The sequence below is a fragment of the Ornithodoros turicata genome, chromosome 4 (assembly GCF_037126465.1).
Source record: "Ornithodoros turicata isolate Travis chromosome 4, ASM3712646v1, whole genome shotgun sequence".
NCBI lineage: Eukaryota > Metazoa > Arthropoda > Arachnida > Ixodida > Argasidae > Ornithodoros > Ornithodoros turicata.
Window position 1 is genome coordinate 28716641 of NC_088204.1, and position 20841 is coordinate 28737481.

The 20841-nt window shown below is 45.1% G+C and overlaps 2 protein-coding genes across 2 annotated transcripts in view; both read left to right on the top strand.

The window, feature by feature from the left end:
* LOC135392886 (uncharacterized) overlaps window positions 1-8646 on the top strand; it is a 66377-nt gene extending 57731 nt beyond the window's left edge. The window contains exons 11-12 of the mRNA XM_064623553.1: window positions 5414-5446; window positions 8431-8646. Of these exons, the coding sequence (XP_064479623.1) occupies window positions 5414-5446; window positions 8431-8580 (183 nt within the window). The 3' untranslated portion in view covers window positions 8581-8646. The remainder of the gene's footprint in view (window positions 1-5413; window positions 5447-8430) is intronic.
* On the top strand, window positions 395-1588 carry LOC135392885 (uncharacterized). The gene has a single exon (XM_064623552.1). It carries the CDS (start codon window positions 395-397, stop codon window positions 1586-1588), a length of 1194 nt encoding a protein of 397 aa, XP_064479622.1.
* Window positions 8647-20841: the final 12195 nt, after the last annotated feature.

Sequence of the window (20841 nt, forward strand, 5' to 3'; positions counted from 1 at the left end):
GGAGACCCTGTTCTCGCCAATTCGCTCCTGTGCTTCGTCCTCAGTGGGCTTTCATCCCGCTTCAGAATACCCGTAGCCTACTTCTTCACAAAGAACTGTGGTGGTCAAGACCTTCACACTCTTTTGCGCCATGTCTTCAGGGAAGTAGAAGCACTTGGCTTTCTTGTGGTACGAGTCGTGACCGATAATCATAAAATCAACGTCATGGCGTTCCAACTACTGTGTAACGGAACTATCAGGCACCACATACCACATCCTGAAGACCCTGACCGCAAGCTCTTTCTGGCATTTGACCAATGCCATCTAATAAAGAACGAGGCGGTCACAGTTTCTCCACCGGGATCTTGGGGAAAACGGCGCTATTACGGCAGATCACCTCAAGAAGCTGTACAAAATGCAACAAGGCACCATTGTGAAGCCCGTGAGGTTCCTGACTAGGAAGCACGTTTTCCCCACTAACCTGGAGAAAATGAACGTGATGAGGGCAGTGCAGGTGTTATCGCCCCCTGTGACAGCGGCACTCAAACTGCTGGAGCAGCAAGCCGGCCACACCTGTGATGCGAGCTTCTCGCAAGTCGGAGAATCGGTAGAGTTCATGGATACTATGCATCGGTGGTCTGTGCTGATGGATGTGAGCAATTGCACTCAGCATATCCACCAGAACTACGCTGACACTAAGCAGTACTTGTGCGAAACAGACGAGCGACTGGAGTGGCTTGGAAGTACTTTCCTGGATTACTTGGGCGAGCTCAAGAGCCAGTGCCATATAAAAAACTTTCTCACAAAGGAGACATATGAAGGGCTTCTGCTTACAACACGTTCCAATGTGGACTGCACGAGGTACTTGCTTCGGGTTATGAATTTCGGCTTTGTATTAACCAGAAAGATGTCGTCTGACCCTATTGAGTCTTTCTTCGGGTGGTTGAGAAAGACAGCTGGGAGTAATGACCAAACAGATGTCCGAGCTGTGCTTTCTGGCATCGAAAAGACTTTGAAGACGGGTATTGCCTCTACATCACGGGACAGCAATGTAGTTGCTGAGGAGAACCATCCTTGCTCCTCGGGAGGCGTGCCAATGTCAAAGGTACAAGCCACAGACAGGGCGGAGGTAGAACAGTTCCCTACCGATGCAACTAGAGCACTGATTTACCACCTCGAACGAACAGAGGCGCTGGCTCCTACTCCTGAAGTTGCAGCGCTAGCCATGGTGGGTGGCTACTTGGCCAGGTTTATTAGCGAAACCATCGCTTGTGAGCAGTGTACTGGACTCGTGCAAAAGCCTGACTCATTGGCCCCGTCTGACGCGCTCATTAAACATCAAGATAGAGGTGGACTCTTCTATCCGTCTCAACAGCTACTTGTGGTGCTGCATTGCTTGAAAATCTACGTTCAAGTGATGCTAGCAAAGAGGAGGAACTTGAAACATCCCCTTAAAGCAGCTGTGGAGCACGCTACTGCAATATTAAGCGAGCGGCAAATATTAAAATGCTCGGTTCCTGGACATCACCGGCAGTTTCTGGAAGTGTTACTGACCAAGTTTTTCCGCCCACTGTTTACAAATTTTGCTCTAGGAGTCAGACAAGTATGACATGGCAAAAATTTTCACCTCCAAGCCGCTCTCACGGAAGCCACTAAAACTATAAAGAAATGCGATAGCGAACGTGGCAGAGTATAACCCGAATATATGTACCCGAATAAATAATTTGTTTGCGTTTTGTTTCTTGGTATTTTTACTGTCATATTTGCGTCGCACATTCGTGCGTATAATTTACACGGCTGTACTATGATCATCTGTGCACTGGTGAAGCTCGCTCAGGTCTTGGGGCATCTATACTAAAAACCGTCATCATCAGCCCTTTTCACTCCTTAGTCACAATATAACATGTTCACATAACTTCTCTGCTTCATAACGTCTGCTACAATTCGACTTAAAAACATGTTACTGCTGGAAAATGCATATTTTTTGCGGCTCCGACGTTTGCGCGTTTCATCACTAAACACTCTCGAAAATAACGTAGCACGCATTTTTCTCTATTATAAACTTCTCAACGAATTATCATAAGCTCTAGGTCGCGTTCCAGGATTAAAATGTCGAGAATATGCCACATACGATTAGTTTCGCGATGCAACTTTACTCATAGAAAAGCATGGCAATGGCAGCGCAGTATCCTAGGAATGCAGCGCCTCTTGCGGTGGGCGCCGGAAACGGATTGGACGGGCGGTGCTCTTTGATCTCGGCGCCGTTGAACAGGCATTCTAGGAGGCAATATAGGAGGCTATGGCTCACCAAACACCAAACCAAAGATGGCGCCGGAGAGGACTGATTCAGCCACGCACATGCAGCCGTCCGATTGGGACGGGTTTCGTATCTCTCCAAAACAATTAAATAAAATATAGTTAAAAATATTTGTATTTTCAGTTCCGATAAAGAGTCTTTAAGTACTTTTTAATTTATAATTAACTGTTTGAAAACTATTTTTGATTTTATTATCGCAGTTCATTGCAGTGCATTGTCATGCACAACAAGAATAGCGGTCATTTCCCTAAGCAGTGCACATTGACCTTGTCTTTCAAGTTTTGACTGTGTCAATGTCGCTTGCTAATTGCAGGCATGATGTGCAACCCATTCTGACAGTATATAAACAACTGCCCAGCAAGTGTTGTCTTGTGGACGGCACATTCGGCTACATGAATCCAATTACCGCTTACAAAAAACCTAAGTTGTCAGATTTTATCTGTCTCTCTGTCCTTATGGAAATTTTTCTCGGTAGGAACGTTAGTTTTCACATGCGTATATCTGTTCATAGGATCGCAAAGAAATAGCGTAATCGACAAGTCAGACTAGTCAGACTATGTATAAGCGATGGAACGCATGACCTTTGCATTTCAATTGGAAGTCAATAGAGAATCTCTTGAGATTCCTCATTAGAAATACAATTAGGAAAATCATAAGAAATTCTCTTGACTTTCTATGGAGGAAACTCATTAGGAGCTGATTTTCTATTGAGTTTCTATAGACTCAATAAAAATACATTTGGCTCTCTATAGGTACTCATTTGGCATTTTTGTAAGGCTCCCTGTGGGACGTATTGCGCAGGCATTCTACTGCCTAGGAAGTGTTGGTCCATACAGGACGACTAGAATAGCTTGGGAACCGCAGGTGGTATACCATGCGAAATGTGCGCGCAGAGCAACACAACACTAAATTATCGACTAAGGTCGACGAGAACAATTTTTTGAGGTCAGGAAACGCAGTTCCTGGTGCTCGCGGTTCTTCCTTGGTGCCCCCAGGAGCTTTCGAGGGGAGGGGGGGAACATAGGAACATGTTCCTATAAAGCACAATCGAAGCAACAGCCGGAAATCTATCGACAAGTGGTCGCTTGGTGACAAAGCACAACGCATGTACATCCGTTTATTCCACCGCATGCACGACTACAACACAGATCTCCACCAGTTTCTGACTGAGAGATGTTGGGTTGACCATGTTCTTTTACAATCACCTTCGATATTGTATGGTGTGGGGCAACGTCAGCTGCACGATGCCAAGCTGCACTTGCTTCGTCACTTGGGGCATAGTTGCGTCACAGTCTCTAACAAATTATTGTTACTCGTGCAGCTACGTATTATTTCAGCGCGACGCAAATATGTGAGACAATTCATTTTGAGACTGCGACCACACATTTGCAAGAAGAAATGTTATATGAATTGTTACGTGAATGTTTGTGTCAATTTAAATTCGGTCATGGAATGCCCTGTGGAGCAGCCCTCGCACAGAAGGCACTTCGCAAAAATCGAGGAATACTTATATACTCTTATACTTTGGCATCTTATTCGTGATACTCGCTATACCGTCCATCTACGGCGCAACAAAAATAACGAACACTGGGCAGAAAAAGAAATAAAAACCTGTGCAACGTGGAACGTCTATAATCCGATCGCCCAACCTCAGACTCAGACTAAAAAGAAACTGCTATGATTCGTTTGCTGGCACGATACAGAGACTAGGGAGATGTTATGACCGTTGCCAAAGGTGAGAAATAGAATATCACATGGAAACACACAAGCCCGCGCCTTAAAGGGACGGTCTCGTACAGCCGGGGTGATTCCGAAACTTAGCCAAAACTAGTTTCACGAGTACTGTACACATATAACCGTCAAAGTTTCATTCGGAATAACCAAGTCGTTTTCGAGGAATTTGTCGAAACGTGCCGCGAGAACAGACGACGAAAGCTGCGCCTCTCTCATGCATACGTCACGTATGACGTCGGCCCGCGGGTGCGTCGTCGTTGTCATGGTAATTGTAACTTGCAGAAGCGCCTTGGTTTGAGTAATCCCCTTTGCTCTCGAAATGGGGACACTCAGGCGTATACCTCCGCCAGCGGAGAATGTAGTCCGAGCATTGACTGTGGGGTCTTCCATAATATGCGGCGCACAATCGGATAAGTGGAAGCTAAGTCACGTGCTTTCTTTCCGCGAGTATTTAATGCGGTTTTTAGACACGTTTAAACACATACTCCTTCTCCATGTACGTCGTCAGCGACACTTCATTTCGAAGCATGATCAGTGTACAACGGGGAGTGTAATGGAAGCGTGTGTAATATATTTTTGGTCGGAGCCATATTGCGACCGCGCGCGCCGATGGCCAGCGATTTCAGATTTGTGATTGTGGATGGGGTTGTTCTGCGACTTTTAACTTGTCTCTTAGGATTAACATAGTTGTTCTAAACCACGATGCTTGCCACCACTTGGAATACGCGTTTTTCACCTGTGAACTGAAAGAAAATGTACGAAAGTTGCCGATGCACTAGCACGCGCAAAAGCAGACCATTTCTGTATCCTATCACAGGCTTACCCGCAGGGCGACGTGGCCGTTCTTATTGTTGCCAACACAGATCGGGGCATGCTCTGTAATCTTTATCAATTTAATTCGGTTATTTAATAACTGTGGCGTGTTTTGTCGGGTAAATTAGCAGTATTCCATTTTCAACAAAGTCCAATCGAATCGTACACTTTATGAAAGGGGCAGGGGGTACGAGACCGTCCCTTTAACGTAGAGTTGGCAGTTGGGTTAGCTGGTTTGACAAGTAGGTTGCGAAAAGACACACAGAGACACAGACTACACAGGACAAGCTCGAACTAACAAATGTTTTAACAAAGGTCCGCACAGGTACAAAATAGGTCAACCCCAATTGTTTGTTCGCCCCTGTCCTGCGTTGCTGTGTGTTCTTTGGCTCTTTTCTCAATGTACAGACCCACCTGTAGCGTTGTGAAACAAGCTGAACGAGGTTCTATGGTATGCTTACTATCGGTTATCACGAAAGATTATGGTGGATCTGTTACGTAGATTTATGTGGATCTTTACTCTCGCTGAGCGAAAAAAAAAATTACCATTTCTGCGCCTGTTTCTTTCAGGGTCAGCCTGACTGTATCGGATCAGAGAGAAAGGTAAATATGTTTACTTTTCTCTTCATTGAAATATGGTCAAGCCCCGCCTTCACGAAATAGTCGAGTGCTTATCACACCAGTTTTTTGGACGTTAGCCGAGGTCCTGAAAAACAAACCCTGGCGGTAGTACACAACACCCAGACCCGATCTTATTTGACATCGAAATTTCGTCTGCTATGGACGGTTCACATTACGCCACCTCACTAGCAGTCGGCGTCGTCACGGGTTGATGCCAAGTTGGTTGTCGCTGGATGTCGTTGGAATCGTCCCAGACAAGGTTCAGCGATCTTGTTCTGTGAGAATATATATATATATATATATATACTCATGGAACGATGCGACATCACCAGAGGACACGTGTTTCGCCGTGTTTGCGGCTCGTCAGCTCTGGGTAGCTGAGCATCGTTCGGAATTGGCAAACCAGGGGTCGCTCAGCGAGCGATATACACACCTGGGAGGGTGACTGAGCACTCCTCAATGCCACAGTGCAAGCCAGTGAATTATAATGAGAGAAAAATGTCATTAAAGAAACGAGTAAATGACACTAGACGTGTTTGAAATTCAAAATTACAGATTAAGGTGGCTTCTAAGGCTGCACGCAGAGAAACAGGCTTTTTCATGGCTTTGCCATGAAAAAGCGCACATGCGGCACATTTTATATATATCTATATATATGTTTATAATTCCCAAACGTCGCCACACCAGCATTGTACAGCTGTTTCCGCCTTATTGGGCCTTCATCAGCAATGCGTAGGTGGGCGACGTTTGAGCGAGTGGCGGCGGAAGGTCACGTGGAACGTGATGTCCTCCCGTCAGGGTGAGAAACTCACCTCTGAAAGCCCAGTGCGAAGCCAGTAAAGTATTAAGTGAAAAAAAAAAATAGCCTAGGCTCTTTGGCTGCACGTTGAACATATGTTTATAAGTCCCAAACGTCGCCACACCAGCATTGGACAGCTGTTTCGGCCTTATTGGGCCTTCATCAGCAATGCGTAGGTGGGCGACGTTTGAGCGAGTGGCTGCGGAAGGTCACGTGGAACGTGATGTCCTCCCGTCAGGGTGAGAAACTCACCTCTGAAAGCCCAGTGCGAAGCCAGTAAAGTATTAAGTGAAAAAAAAATAGCCTAGGCTCTTTGGCTGCATGTTGAACATATGTTTATAAGTCCCAAACGTCGCCACACCAGCATTGTACAGCTGTTTCGGCCTTATTGGGCCTTCATCAGCAATGCGTAGGTGGGCGACGTTTGAGCGAGTGGCGGCTGAAGGTCACGTGGAACGTGATGTCCTCCCGTCAGGGTGAGAAACTCACCTCTGAAAGCCCAATGCGAAGCCAGTAAAGTATTAAGTGAAAAAAAAAAGCCTAGGCTCTTTGGCTGCACGTTGAACATATGTTTATAAGTCCCAAACGTCGCCACACCAGCATTGGACAGCTCTTTCGGCCTTATTGGGCCTTCATCAGCAATGCGTAGGTGGGCGACGTCGCCCACCTACGCATTGCTGATGAAGGCCCAATAAGGTCGAAACAGCTGTCCAATGCTGGTGTGGCAACGTTTGGGACTTTGTACGACATTATATATATATATATAATATATGTTTATAAGTCCCAAACGTTGCCACACCAGCATTGGACAGCTGTTTCGACCTTATTGGGCCTTCATCAGCAATGCGTAGGTGGGCGACGTCGCCCACCTACGCATTGCTGATGAAGGCCCAATAAGGCCGAAAGAGCTGTCCAATGCTGGTGTGGCGACGTTTGGGACTTATAAACATATGTTCAACGTGCAGCCAAAGAGCCTAGGCTTTTTTTTTTTTCACTTAATACTTTACTGGCTTCGCATTGGGCTTTCAGAGGTGAGTTTCTCACCCTGACGGGAGGACATCACGTTCCACGTGACCTTCAGCCGCCACTCGCTCAAACGTCGCCCACCTACGCATTGCTGATGAAGGCCCAATAAGGCCGAAACAGCTGTACAATGCTGGTGTGGCGACGTTTGGGACTTATAAACATATGTTCAACATGCAGCCAAAGAGCCTAGGCTATTTTTTTTTCACTTAATACTTTACTGGCTTCGCACTGGGCTTTCAGAGGTGAGTTTCTCACCCTGACGGGAGGACATCACGTTCCACGTGACCTTCCGCAGCCACTCGCTCAAACGTCGCCCACCTACGCATTGCTGATGAAGGCCCAATAAGGCCGAAACAGCTGTCCAATGCTGGTGTGGCGACGTTTGGGACTTATAAACATATGTTCAACGTGCAGCCAAAGAGCCTAGGCTATTTTTTTTTTCACTTAATACTTTACTGGCTTCGCACTGGGCTTTCAGAGGTGAGTTTCTCACCCTGACGGGAGGACATCACGTTCCACGTGACCTTCCGCCGCCACTCGCTCAAACGTCGCCCACCTACGCATTCTGCTTCTGTGCAAAGCATTTCTACGCGGTGATCCTCTCTTTTACATCCGTATTTCGTATGATTCAAGAAGACCAATTTTGTCATGAAGTAAGACACATTACCTCATAACGGGCCATGCAATGGGTGTAACTATAATAATAATTTGGGGCTTTACGTTGCGAGACAACTATGACCATGAGCGACGTCACAGTGGTCGGGTCTCTGGATTAACTTTGCCCACCTGGGGGTTCTTTAACGTGCGCCGAAATCTCGACGCACGACATACCACATTTAAGATCCCTCGCGGAAGACGGCGTGTTTAAGCAACTTGTACCCTTCCACCTAGTTGCCGCCGTCCTCGGCCGGTTTCGAAGCCGCGATCTTGGGATCAGTAGGCGGACACGCTACCGAGCCACCGAGGCCATCGATGTAACTCTAACCACCCGTTCCCGATGGCCGAAGCGAGTGCCACCTGTTTACATTACTCTCAAAAGTACACCCGACCGCCTAACTTTTACTTTCGAGGCTCTCCGACGTGCAATATTTAACACTTTAATATTACATCGTAATCGTATTTCCCTTATTACTCGACACAGGTCTGCCTGAACGGCGAGTGTAAGCTGCCTTACGACGACATGGTGAAGCTGTTTTACTCCAACTGGCAGATGAACCTCAGCGCGGTCCCTTCTTGCGGTATTCCATCAAGTCCGAGCTCTGCGCTGTTCCAGAGAGGCGTTTTCAGATAAAATGATTTCACTGAGTTAGGGACATCGAAGTTCCCTCCGGGTGAATAAACGTAAAATGATATTGAGCACGAGGCGTCTCATAAATTAGCAATTTTGGTCCTGTTTCCTTTTTTTTTCTACGAAAAACGGATAATTTGTGCATCGCAGCGTGTTGCTGCAGGGCTTCCTTCACGGAGAAGCCATGTTATCAATACAGTGATAGTTCCTCTTTTACATAGCTGTAATATGAGTATCATGATAACTTTTATCTGACAATGAATCCGTTCTCGCGAATAACGATCTTCGAGTATACAGCAGTAATGCGGATTTCGCGACAAAAACATGATTCAAATTATATTTCGATTTTACCGATGACCATATCTAAATCAAGTCCGGGTAGAAATTTGTCCTTTCGTAAGTTCGAATTTGTGAATCCTGCACCAAGTCCGGGGAGCCTGCTGCCTGAAACATGAACTGATGTATAAAATGACGCCATTATTACGAATATTTCGCATAATAATGGAGGTGTAACAGGCATGTTGCACCCAGCTAGAGCAAGGAGCTATGGACAATTGTGTAACTGGACAACAGAGAGTGATGGCGAACAGAACACCTAAAAGTGCAACATGAGGTGTTATGTAGAAAATGAGAAAAAAAAATGAAATGAAAAAGGCGAAGCTTTTGAGTGGGTGACAATTTGTTGTTATCACGCGTCGAGGCACATCTGCCTCATTACCACTGACTCTTTTACACGCAACTTATATCTCAATTTTGTTTCTCTGGCTAAGCAGCTTTGCAAAAAGGGTAGTAAAACTGGTCGTTGATGAAATCACCAGGAATTGCAGATGGTAGGGAAAGACAACTAAAGAATGTGAAACCCTTTGCAAAACAGCCCGTCAGTCACACGATGAGGACGGCAGTTTCCGTAGTTATGACACAAGAATCCACATCTGCTTGCGTTACCTTGCCACTTAAGCAGCCTCTAATACCTTGAAGATGCATTTCAAATTATGCAGCAGTCTCGTCACTCCACAGAGAGGTACCAGATCTGATGAGCGGCTCGTGTCCAGGTGTAGGCTGGGGAGAGTTGCACAGTTGTAGAGCTGCTGTGGCATCTACAACACCGTTAGTTGCTCCACTTGGGTTGCTGTGTCGCAACCACAGGCAGTTAGAAAAAGTAGCCTCCGCGAAAGACAACAAACTGTTTGTTCAACAAATTGTAGCGATTAGAGGAAAGCGTAATTGATACTAATTTCTAACTCCACCCCGGTAATATTAGCAATCTGAGAGGTTTCAGAAAGCACGCCAGTGGGCTTAAAGATATTAAAGAAGGTCTAAAAAAAGAAAAGCATTCGTATTAAATTATTGGTTCGCAACTAGCATTGGTAAGGAAAGCCACCAAATAAGAGAATATTTCACCACCAACGGTGGCACCAAACCAACACAAATTACAATTACATGAATGTAGGCCAGCTTTTAGGTGAAGTCTACAACAGTTTACACATCTTTCGGATTGCATACTAAATAAAAAGTCTAGAAGTCTCAATGGTGGCGTACCGCATGTGTAAAATGCTCAAGCGGGTCCCGCCCAAAAGTGCTGGCTCTTACCTGTATGTTTCAAGAAAACTTCACTGTGTTGTTCATTAGGGTTGTGGCACACGGGCTATCGCAGCGCTTCCTTTTTCGGCGCTGGACATTGCTTTCCATGGTCTATTTAGTGAATTATTTGCTAGAGGGGCAGTGGTTCACCAGCCTCCTTGGCTTCTTGTAAAGTGATATTAAACGGTAGGAACAACTTATTTATTTACACATGGTAAACAAGACTTTCATGCACGAGACTGCACTTCTTCAGGTTACAAAAATATAAACATGGTACAGGCACATATATACAGTTGAAGGGGGAGTTCTGGCATGAGAGGGTAACAGGTTGATGGAAAGGATGCAAACACAGATAAAAATCAAAAGAACAAATACAAAAGCAGGGGTATCAGAAGCGAAACATAACGCGAGCCCAAGGGCTTATACACAGGAAACGAGAACACTTGTTGGTGACGTTCGAGGAATTAAGGATAGAAAGGGGGGGTTATGGCGACGGAATGAGGACACAGGTGCGGAGTACAAAGGTGACCAGTGGACCGTGAGAAAGTGAAGACGGAGGTGGTCTCAGGAGAGAGACAAACGAAGAAAATGTGGAAATTGGAGAGTTGTGTGTGTGTGTGTTTATCATCTTTTTTATTTGAAAAATTATATTTACGGGTTCAATAATTGTAGTGGGCCTGCGTGGATGTTCAAACCATGAGGCTTCAGAGACTGGAATTTTGCAATTAAAAAGGATTCGCGATTTTTGCGCTTCATGTCACTGTTATAACCCGATTCAATGATAACGATTTTGAGGTCTGTACCTAAAGCATGTCCAGGAAGGTTAAAATGTGTAGAAACGGGTGTAGGATGGTTATTAACAATATCGGATTTATGGCCGTAAAACCTTTCCCTCATGGTGTTCGAGGTTTCTCCAATATACTGAATACAACATTTAGTGCACATAATGAGGTAACATACGTTAAAAGAGTTGCAGTGCAATCCCTGTCGGATTTCGAAAATAAAAGCGTTTGAGGTGCTCGATATAAATGTACATGGGCTAATGAAATGACATGTTTGGCAGCGTTTGTTACCACAAGGGGAACACCCAGGATTTGGTCGGGATAGACGGGATGAAACTAGTAAGTTACGAATGTTACGTGATCGACGGAATGTGATATTGGGGGGAGCAGGAAAAATTATTTTAAGTTTTTCGTCGCTGTGAAGTATGTTGAGATGGCGGGTGAAGATGGGCCCTGCGCCACTCATTGCTTTGTTATAGGCGGTAACGAAGGATAAGTGGTTTTGTTGCTGCCGCGGTTCATGTGAAAGTAATTTATCCCGATCTAGAGATTTGCACGCGGAGAGAGCATTGCTTATAAGGTTGGGAGGGTAGTTTCGTTTTCTAAAATTTTTTTCGGTGGGTGTGTTTATTCCTGATACTATAGGCCTGCCGGGGTTATTTTTCTTGTGTACCTTAATACTTCAGACTACGTCAGCAAAGCAAATGAGCACCTCAGTGATGCTAGGTTCTACAAGCCTCTTGACTCTGACCCCACCCCACTATTTTGTCGCAAAATTAACCAAAAGATCAGCGCGCCAATCACTAACGACTCTATTCCACGTAACATTGCGGAGTTCATTAGACCCAAAAATGCTATTCCAGGTTCATATTACCTATTAAGGTACACAAGAAAAATAACCCCGGCAGGCCTATAATATCAGGAATAAACACACCCACCGAAAACATTTCTCTCCTTTTAGACCATTGTATCAAACACGTTCCTCCGCTTCTGCCCTCTTACGTAAAAGACACCAATGACTTTCTCCTCAAAGTTGATTCGATTAATAAGCAGGACAGCGATTTGAGCAACGTCGTCTTGGCTACTATGGATGTTACATCCCTTTATACAAACATACCACACGATGAGGGTCTCGATGCGGTGAAAGTTTCTCTTGAATCTTTCCCGTCTGAAGTTCTCCAGACATCAGCTGTCCTCTCGCTCCTTGAGCTCGTGCTCATGTACAACAACTTTATATTTAACGAAAAACATTTTGTCCAAATTCAAGGTGCAGCGATGGGGTCACGCGTGTCTCCCAACTATGCGAATCTTTTCATGGGGCAATTCGAAGAAAAAACATTAGGATACGAAGGCAGAAAAAATAGGCGATGTCAAGTTGCCGGTGGTGAGTAAATCAAAGAGTGATATTAAACGGTAGGAACAACTTATTTATTTACACATGGTAAACAAGACTTTCGTGCACGAGACTGCACTTCTTCAGGTTACAAAAATGTAAACATGGTACAGGCACATATATACAGTTGAAGGGGGAGTTCTGGCATGAGAGGGTAACAGGTTGATGGAAAGGATGCAAACAACAGATAAAAATCACAAGAACATAAATACAAAAGCAGGGGTATCAGACGCGAAACAACGCGAGCCCAAGGGCTTATACACAGGAAACGAGAACACTTGTTGGTGACGTTCGAGGAATTAAGGATAAAAAGGGGGGTTATGGCGACGGAATGAGGACACGGGTGCGGAGTACAAAGGTGACCAGTGGACCGTGAGAAAGTGAAGACGGAGGTGGTCTCAGGAGAGAGACAAACGAAGAAGAATGTGGAAGTTGGAGAGTAGTGTGTGTGTGTTTATCATTATCTTGTTTTATTTGAAAAATTATATTTACGGGTTCAATAATTGTAGTGGGCCTGCGTGGATGTTCAAACCATGAGGCTTCAGAGACTGGAATTTTGCAATTAAAAAGGATTCGCGATTTTTGCGCTTCATGTCACTGTTATAACCCGATTCAAGGATAACGATTTTGAGGTCTGTACCTAAAGCGTGTCCAGGAAGGTTAAAATGTGTAGAAACGGGTGTAGGATGGTTATTAACAATATCGGATTTATGGCCGTAAAACCTTTCCCTCATGGTGTTCGAGGTTTCTCCAATATACTGAATACAACATTTCGTGCACATAATGAGGTAACATACGTTAAAAGAGTTGCAGTGCAATCCCTGTCGGATTTCGAAAATAAAAGAGTTTGAGGTGCTCGAGATAAATGTACATGGGCTAATGAAATGACATGTTTGGCAGCGTTTGTTACCACAAGGGGAACACCCAGGATTTGGTCGGGATAGACGGGATGAAACTAGTAAGTTACGAATGTTACGTGATCGACGGAATGTGATATTGGGGGGAGCAGGAAAAATTATTTTAAGTTTTTCGTCGCTGTGAAGTATGTTGAGATGGCGGGTGAAGATGGACCCTGCGCCACTCAGTGCTTTGTTATAGGCGGTAACGAAGGATAAGGGGTTTTGTTGCTGCCGCGGTTCATGTGAAAGTAATTTATCCCGATCTAGAGATTTGCACGCGGAGAGAGCATTGTTTATAAGGTTGGGAGGGTAGTTTCGTTTTCTAAAATCGTTGGACATTTCTTCAGCGCATGCCTCAAAATCTTCTGGGTTAGAGCATATGCGTTTTAGACGTGTAAATTGACCAAAGGGGATGTTCCTCTTCTGAGTATTAGGATGGTAGCTGTTAAAATGAAGGTACTGGCGTTTGTCAGTGGGTTTCTTGTATAGATTCGTGACCAGCTTACCAGACTGTATAGAGACAGTCACGTCTAGAAAATTCACTGATGCGTGGGAAAGATTACACGTGAACTTGATGGCCTGATGTACGGAGTTAAAATGCTCGAAAAACGCAATTAAGGATGGTTCATCACCCGACCATACGATGAAAATGTCGTCAATGTACCTTAAGAAGAAGGTTTGATCGGGAAGGATGCTAATGTTTTTTCTTCGAATTGCCCCATGAAAAGATTCGCATAGTTGGGAGACACGCGTGACCCCATTGCTGCACCTTGAATTTGGACAACATGTTTTTCGTTAAATATAAAGTTGTTGTACATGAGCACAAGCTCAAGGAGCGAGAGGACAGCTGATGTCTGGAGAAATTCAGACGGGAAAGATTCAAGAAAAACTTTCACCGCATCGAGACCCTCATCGTGTGGTATGTTTGTATAAAGGGATGTAACATCCATAGTAGCCAAGATGACGTTGCTCAAATCGCTGTTCTGCTTATTAATCGAATCGACTTTGAGGAGAAAGTCATTGGTGTCTTTTACGTAAGAGGGCAGAAGCGGAGGAACGTGTTTGATACAATGGTCTAAAAGGAGAGAAATGTTTTCGGTGGGTGTGTTTATTCCTGATATTATAGGCCTGCCGGGGTTATTTTCCTTGTGTACCTTAATCAATAGGTAAAATGAACCTGGAGTAGCATTTTTCGGTCTAATGAACTCCGCAATGTTACGTGGAATAGAATCGTTAGCGATTAGCGCGCTGATCTTTTGGTTAATTGTGCGACAAAATAGTGGGGTGGGGTCAGAGTCAAGAGGCTTGTAGAACCTTGCATCACTGAGGTGCTCATTTGCTTTGCTGACGTAGTCTGAAGTATTCATCACGACAATTCCTCCGCCTTTGTCAGCGGGCCTGATTATGATATCATCACGAGACTTGAGATTCCGTAGTGCTTCCGCAACCTCAACCTCAACCTTCCGCAACCTCAACAGCTCCAGCGGCTTCCACCTCGAAGAATCCCCCTCCATCGGGAACCGTCCTAAGTTGCCACCTTCGTCTACACGGTCACCTACCCGGCGAAATGCTCCCCGTGATCTTTGTGCTACCCAGTCCACGTCCTGTGCCAACCCTGTGCACAGCCCTCATCCCCAAACGCCCGGAGTAGCCCCAAACAGAAGCCCACCGTGTTCACCTGGCAGCGCGGACGTCACCGTTCGGACTGACACCCCTATCGCCGCCACGACTCCCTCGGTCCGGACACGCCAGCCTAAGAAGCAACGACGTGCGACACGGAGGTACAACACAAGGAGCTCTCACTGACTATGTGCGGACAATGTAAACTCTACAACGTTCCTTAGGGCACGTAAGTTATTAGACAGAAAAACTAGATTTGTTTCTCACTTCCATTTCTACTCTGATTGTATAGCACAGAATGTTGTACCCAAAGGTTTAATGGTTGACGTTCACCCAACATTCAATTTCCACTCACCGCGTAGTTCCAAGAGATGGCGTAACATATTAACGCATGCTTCTATAGAACTGATCAGAATTCTGCGAACAGAAAGTTCTTACATAATCAAAGACATAGACAACCAGCTCCGTCAACTAGCTCACGCTCTAACGCCAGAAGAATTGCTCACACTCAATCGTTTTTCTTCCGATAAGCTCGCCCAATTACAGCGCACGAAGTGTAAGAAAGCTTGTCGTGATAATATCCACCTTACAGACATCACCAGCCTTAATCTTTGTTCTGTTTTATTAGACCACCCACAGACTTCTGTAGGTCCACCACTAAGTGTTGTTTTTAACCTATCAGGCGTTACGCTAGGGAAAGCTGAAACCAGCGTTTTATCCAAAGGACTGAGCTTTGTCCCCACTCCCCATGGTGTTGATGAATTTGAAATTCTAAATGATCTCCAAAATTTAGGTAGACGAATGCACTTGCAAACATTTTTTCACGGCAGTGCACGCACTGAAGTAACGCCATTTAAGAAACCTTCCGTCTGGACCCCTGACCCATCAAAAACTAGCCCTATGATCGACAATTATATTAAGGCAGTATCCAATGACATCAAAGGCCTTCTTAACACTTTTGACAACCGGGGATCATTTAATTTATCTAAGCAAGAAAGGATAGCACTACGGAATCTCAAGTCTCGTGATGATATCATAATCAGGCCCGCTGACAAAGGCGGAGGAATTGTCGTGATGAATACTTCAGACTACGTCAGCAAAGCAAATGAGCACCTCAGTGATGCAAGGTTCTACAAGCCTCTTGACTCTGACCCCACCCCACTATTTTGTCGCACAATTAACCAAAAGATCAGCGCGCTAATCGCTAACGATTCTATTCCACGTAACATTGCGGAGTTCATTAGACCGAAAAATGCTACTCCAGGTTCATTTTACCTATTGATTAAGGTACACAAGGAAAATAACCCCGGCAGGCCTATAATATCAGGAATAAACACACCCACCGAAAACATTTCTCTCCTTTTAGACCATTGTATCAAACACGTTCCTCCGCTTCTGCCCTCTTACGTAAAAGACACCAATGACTTTCTCCTCAAAGTCGATTCGATTAATAAGCAGAACAGCGATTTGAGCAACGTCATCTTGGCTACTATGGATGTTACATCCCTTTATACAAACATACCACACGATGAGGGTCTCGATGCGGTGAAAGTTTTTCTTGAATCTTTCCCGTCTGAATTTCTCCAGACATCAGCTGTCCTCTCGCTCCTTGAGCTTGTGCTCATGTACAACAACTTTATATTTAACGAAAAACATTTTGTCCAAATTCAAGGTGCAGCAATGGGGTCACGCGTGTCTCCCAACTATGCGAATCTTTTCATGGGGCAATTCGAAGAAAAAACATTAGCATCCTTCCCGATCAAACCTTTAGTCTTCTTAAGGTACATTGACGACATTTTCATCGTATGGTCGGGTGATGAACCATCCTTAATTGCGTTTTTCGAGCATTTTAACTCCGTACATCAGGCCATCAAGTTCACGTGTAATCTTTCCCACGCATCAGTGAATTTTCTAGACGTGACTGTCTCTATACAGTCTGGTAAGCTGGTCACGAATCTATACAAGAAACCCACTGACAAACGCCAGTACCTTCATTTTAACAGCTACCATCCTAATACTCAGAAGAGGAACATCCCCTTTGGTCAATTTACACGTCTAAAACGCATATGCTCTAACCCAGAAGATTTTGAGGCATGCGCTGAAGAAATGTCCAACGATTTTAGAAAACGAAACTACCCTCCCAACCTTATAAACAATGCTCTCTCCGCGTGCAAATCTCTAGATCGGGATAAATTACTTTCACATGAACCGCGGCAGCAACAAAACCCCTTATCCTTCGTTACCGCCTATAACAAAGCACTGAGTGGCGCAGGGTCCATCTTCACCCGCCATCTCAACATACTTCACAGCGACGAAAAACTTAAAATAATTTTTCCTGCTCCCCCCAATATCACATTCCGTCGATCACGTAACATTCGTAACTTACTAGTTTCATCCCGTCTATCCCGACCAAATCCTGGGTGTTCCCCTTGTGGTAACAAACGCTGCCAAACATGTCATTTCATTAGCCCATGTACATTTATCTCGAGCACCTCAAACTCTTTTATTTTCGAAATCCGACCGGGATTGCACTGCAACTCTTTTAACGTATGTTACCTCATTATGTGCACGAAATGTTGTATTCAGTATATTGGAGAGACCTCGAACACCATGAGGGAAAGGTTTTACGGCCATAAATCCGATATTGTTAATAACCATCCTACACCCGTTTCTACACATTTTAACCTTCCTGGACACGCTTTAGGTACAGACCTCAAAATCGTTATCCTTGAATCGGGTTATAACAGTGACATGAAGCGCAAAAATCGCGAATCCTTTTTAATTGCAAAATTCCAGTCTCTGAAGCCTCATGGTTTGAACATCCACGCAGGCCCACTACAATTATTGAACCCGTAAATATAATTTTTCAAATAAAACAAGATAATGATAAACACACACACACTACTCTCCAACTTCCACATTCTTCTTCGTTTGTCTCTCTCCTGAGACCACCTCCGTCTTCACTTTCTCACGGTCCACTGGTCACCTTTGTACTCCGCACCCGTGTCCTCATTCCGTCGCCATAACCCCCCTTTTTATCCTTAATTCCTCGAACGTCACCAACAAGTGTTCTCGTTTCCTGTGTATAAGCCCTTGGGCTCGCGTTGTTTCGCGTCTGATACCCCTGCTTTTGTATTTATGTTCTTGTGATTTTTATCTGTTGTTTGCATCCTTTCCATCAACCTGTTACCCTCTCATGCCAGAACTCCCCCTTCAACTGTATACATGTGCCTGTACCATGTTTACATTTTTGTAACCTGAAGAAGTGCAGTCTCGTGCACGAAAGTCTTGTTTACCATGTGTAAATAAATAAGTTGTTCCTACCGTTTAATATCACTCTTTGATTTACTCACCACCGGCAACTTGACATCGCCTATTTTTTCTGCCTTCGTATCTTCTTGTTCACCATGTCAAGCCCGAACGGAGTGGAACATCTTCCCCGAATCGCCATAATCGGTAACTCCCTAATCAAGCTGGTACCCAAGTTCTTCAGCTCGCAAGACGTCATGATCAAAGCCTTCCCGGGAAGAAAGATTCTGGATTTCATCACCGTCGTGGATAGCCTCCCCCAAGATTTGGACGTAATTATTCTTCAAGCTGGTTCCATCGATGTAGGTGAAGCATCAGTGTTCTCTTGTGTGGAGCATTTTGACCTGTTACTTTCACACATCCAATCTTCCCGACCACACCTTTTCGTGGTATTGTCAAGCGTCCCTCCTCGACTCCCATCTTGGTACGTCCACCAGGACCAACGAGCCTTTATCCATGAAACCAACTACAAAATCCAACTCCTGAACCAACACTTTTGGTACCTGTCGATTGTAAACAACCATGTAGGCTTCATCCGGCACTACACCTTGGATCAGTCCCCATGGGATCTACTTGCGTTGGACGGCCACCATCTGAATTCTCGAGGCGCGAAAGTCCTAGCTTCCCACTATAGGAGTGTAATCAGGCTGCATTTTCCTCCCACCGCTGACACCTCAGCAAGCCCAAACCGCAACTTCAACAGCTCCAGCGGCTTTCACCTCCGTCTCGAAGATTTCCCTCCCATCGGTCAGCCGTCTGCTGCCCCTGCTGCACCAAATGGGAGCTCCAACCCCAGTCAACCATCCCCAGAGGGTAACAGTGCAACGACTACGGAGAACCGCCCAAACTCAGCTAGCCCACACCGCAACCTCAACAGCTCCAGCGGCTTCCACCTCGAAGAATCCCCCCTCCATCGGGAACCGTCCTAAGTTGCCACCTTCGTCTACACGGTCACCTACCCGGCGAAATGCTCCCCGTGATCTTTGTGCTACCCAGTCCACGTCCTGTGCCAACCCTGTGCACAGCCCTCATCCCCAAACGCCCGGAGTAGCCCCAAACAGAAGCCCACCGTGTTCACCTGGCAGCGCGGACGTCACCGTTCGGACTGACACCCCTATCGCCGCCACGACTCCCTCGGTCCGGACACGCCAGCCTAAGAAGCAACGACGTGCGACACGGAGGTACAACACAAGGAGCTCTCACTGACTATGTGCGGACAATGTAAACTCTACAACGTTCCTTAGGGCACGTAAGTTATTAGACAGAAAAACTAGATTTGTTTCTCACTTCCATTTCTACTCTGATTGTATAGCACAGAATGTTGTACCCAAAGGTTTAATGGTTGACGTTCACCCAACATTCAATTTCCACTCACCGCGTAGTTCCAAGAGATGGCGTAACATATTAACGCATGCTTCTATAGAACTGATCAGAATTCTGCGAACAGAAAGTTCTTACATAATCAAAGACATAGACAACCAGCTCCGTCAACTAGCTCACGCTCTAACGCCAGAAGAATTGCTCACACTCAATCGTTTTTCTTCCGATAAGCTCGCCCAATTACAGCGCACGAAGTGTAAGAAAGCTTGTCGTGATAATATCCACCTTACAGACATCACCAGCCTTAATCTTTGTTCTGTTTTATTAGACCACCCACAGACTTCTGTAGGTCCACCACTAAGTGTTGTTTTTAACCTATCAGGCGTTACGCTAGGGAAAGCTGAAACCAGCGTTTTATCCAAAGGACTGAGCTTTGTCCCCACTCCCCATGGTGTTGATGAATTTGAAATTCTAAATGATCTCCAAAATTTAGGTAGACGAATGCACTTGCAAACATTTTTTCACGGCAGTGCACGCACTGAAGTAACGCCATTTAAGAAACCTTCCGTCTGGACCCCTGACCCATCAAAAACTAGCCCTATGATCGACAATTATATTAAGGCAGTATCCAATGACATCAAAGGCCTTCTTAACACTTTTGACAACCGGGGATCATTTAATTTATCTAAGCAAGAAAGGATAGCACTACGGAATCTCAAGTCTCGTGATGATATCATAATCAGGCCCGCTGACAAAGGCGGAGGAATTGTCGTGATGAATACTTCAGACTACGTCAGCAAAGCAAATGAGCACCTCAGTGATGCAAGGTTCTACAAGCCTCTTGACTCTGACCCCACCCCACTATTTTGTCGCACAATTAACCAAAAGATCAGCGCGCTAATCGCTAACGATTCTATTCCACGTAACATTGCGGAGTTCATTAGACCGAAAAATGCTACTCCAGGTTCATTTTACCTATTGATTAAGGTACACAAGGAAAATAACCCCGGCAGGCCTATAATATCAGGAATAAACACACCCACCGAAAACATTTCTCTCCTTTTAGACCATTGTATCAAACACGTTCCTCCGCTTCTGCCCTCTTACGTAAAAGACACCAATGACTTTCTCCTCAAAGTCGATTCGATTAATAAGCAGAACAGCGATTTGAGCAACGTCATCTTGGCTACTATGGATGTTACATCCCTTTATACAAACATACCACACGATGAGGGTCTCGATGCGGTGAAAGTTTTTCTTGAATCTTTCCCGTCTGAATTTCTCCAGACATCAGCTGTCCTCTCGCTCCTTGAGCTTGTGCTCATGTACAACAACTTTATATTTAACGAAAAACATTTTG

What these genes read in the sequence shown, in the direction of transcription:
- LOC135392885 (XM_064623552.1), top strand. Translation starts at nt 395, where the DNA reads ATGCAACAAGGCACCATTGTGAAGCCCGTGAGGTTCCTGACTAGGAAG.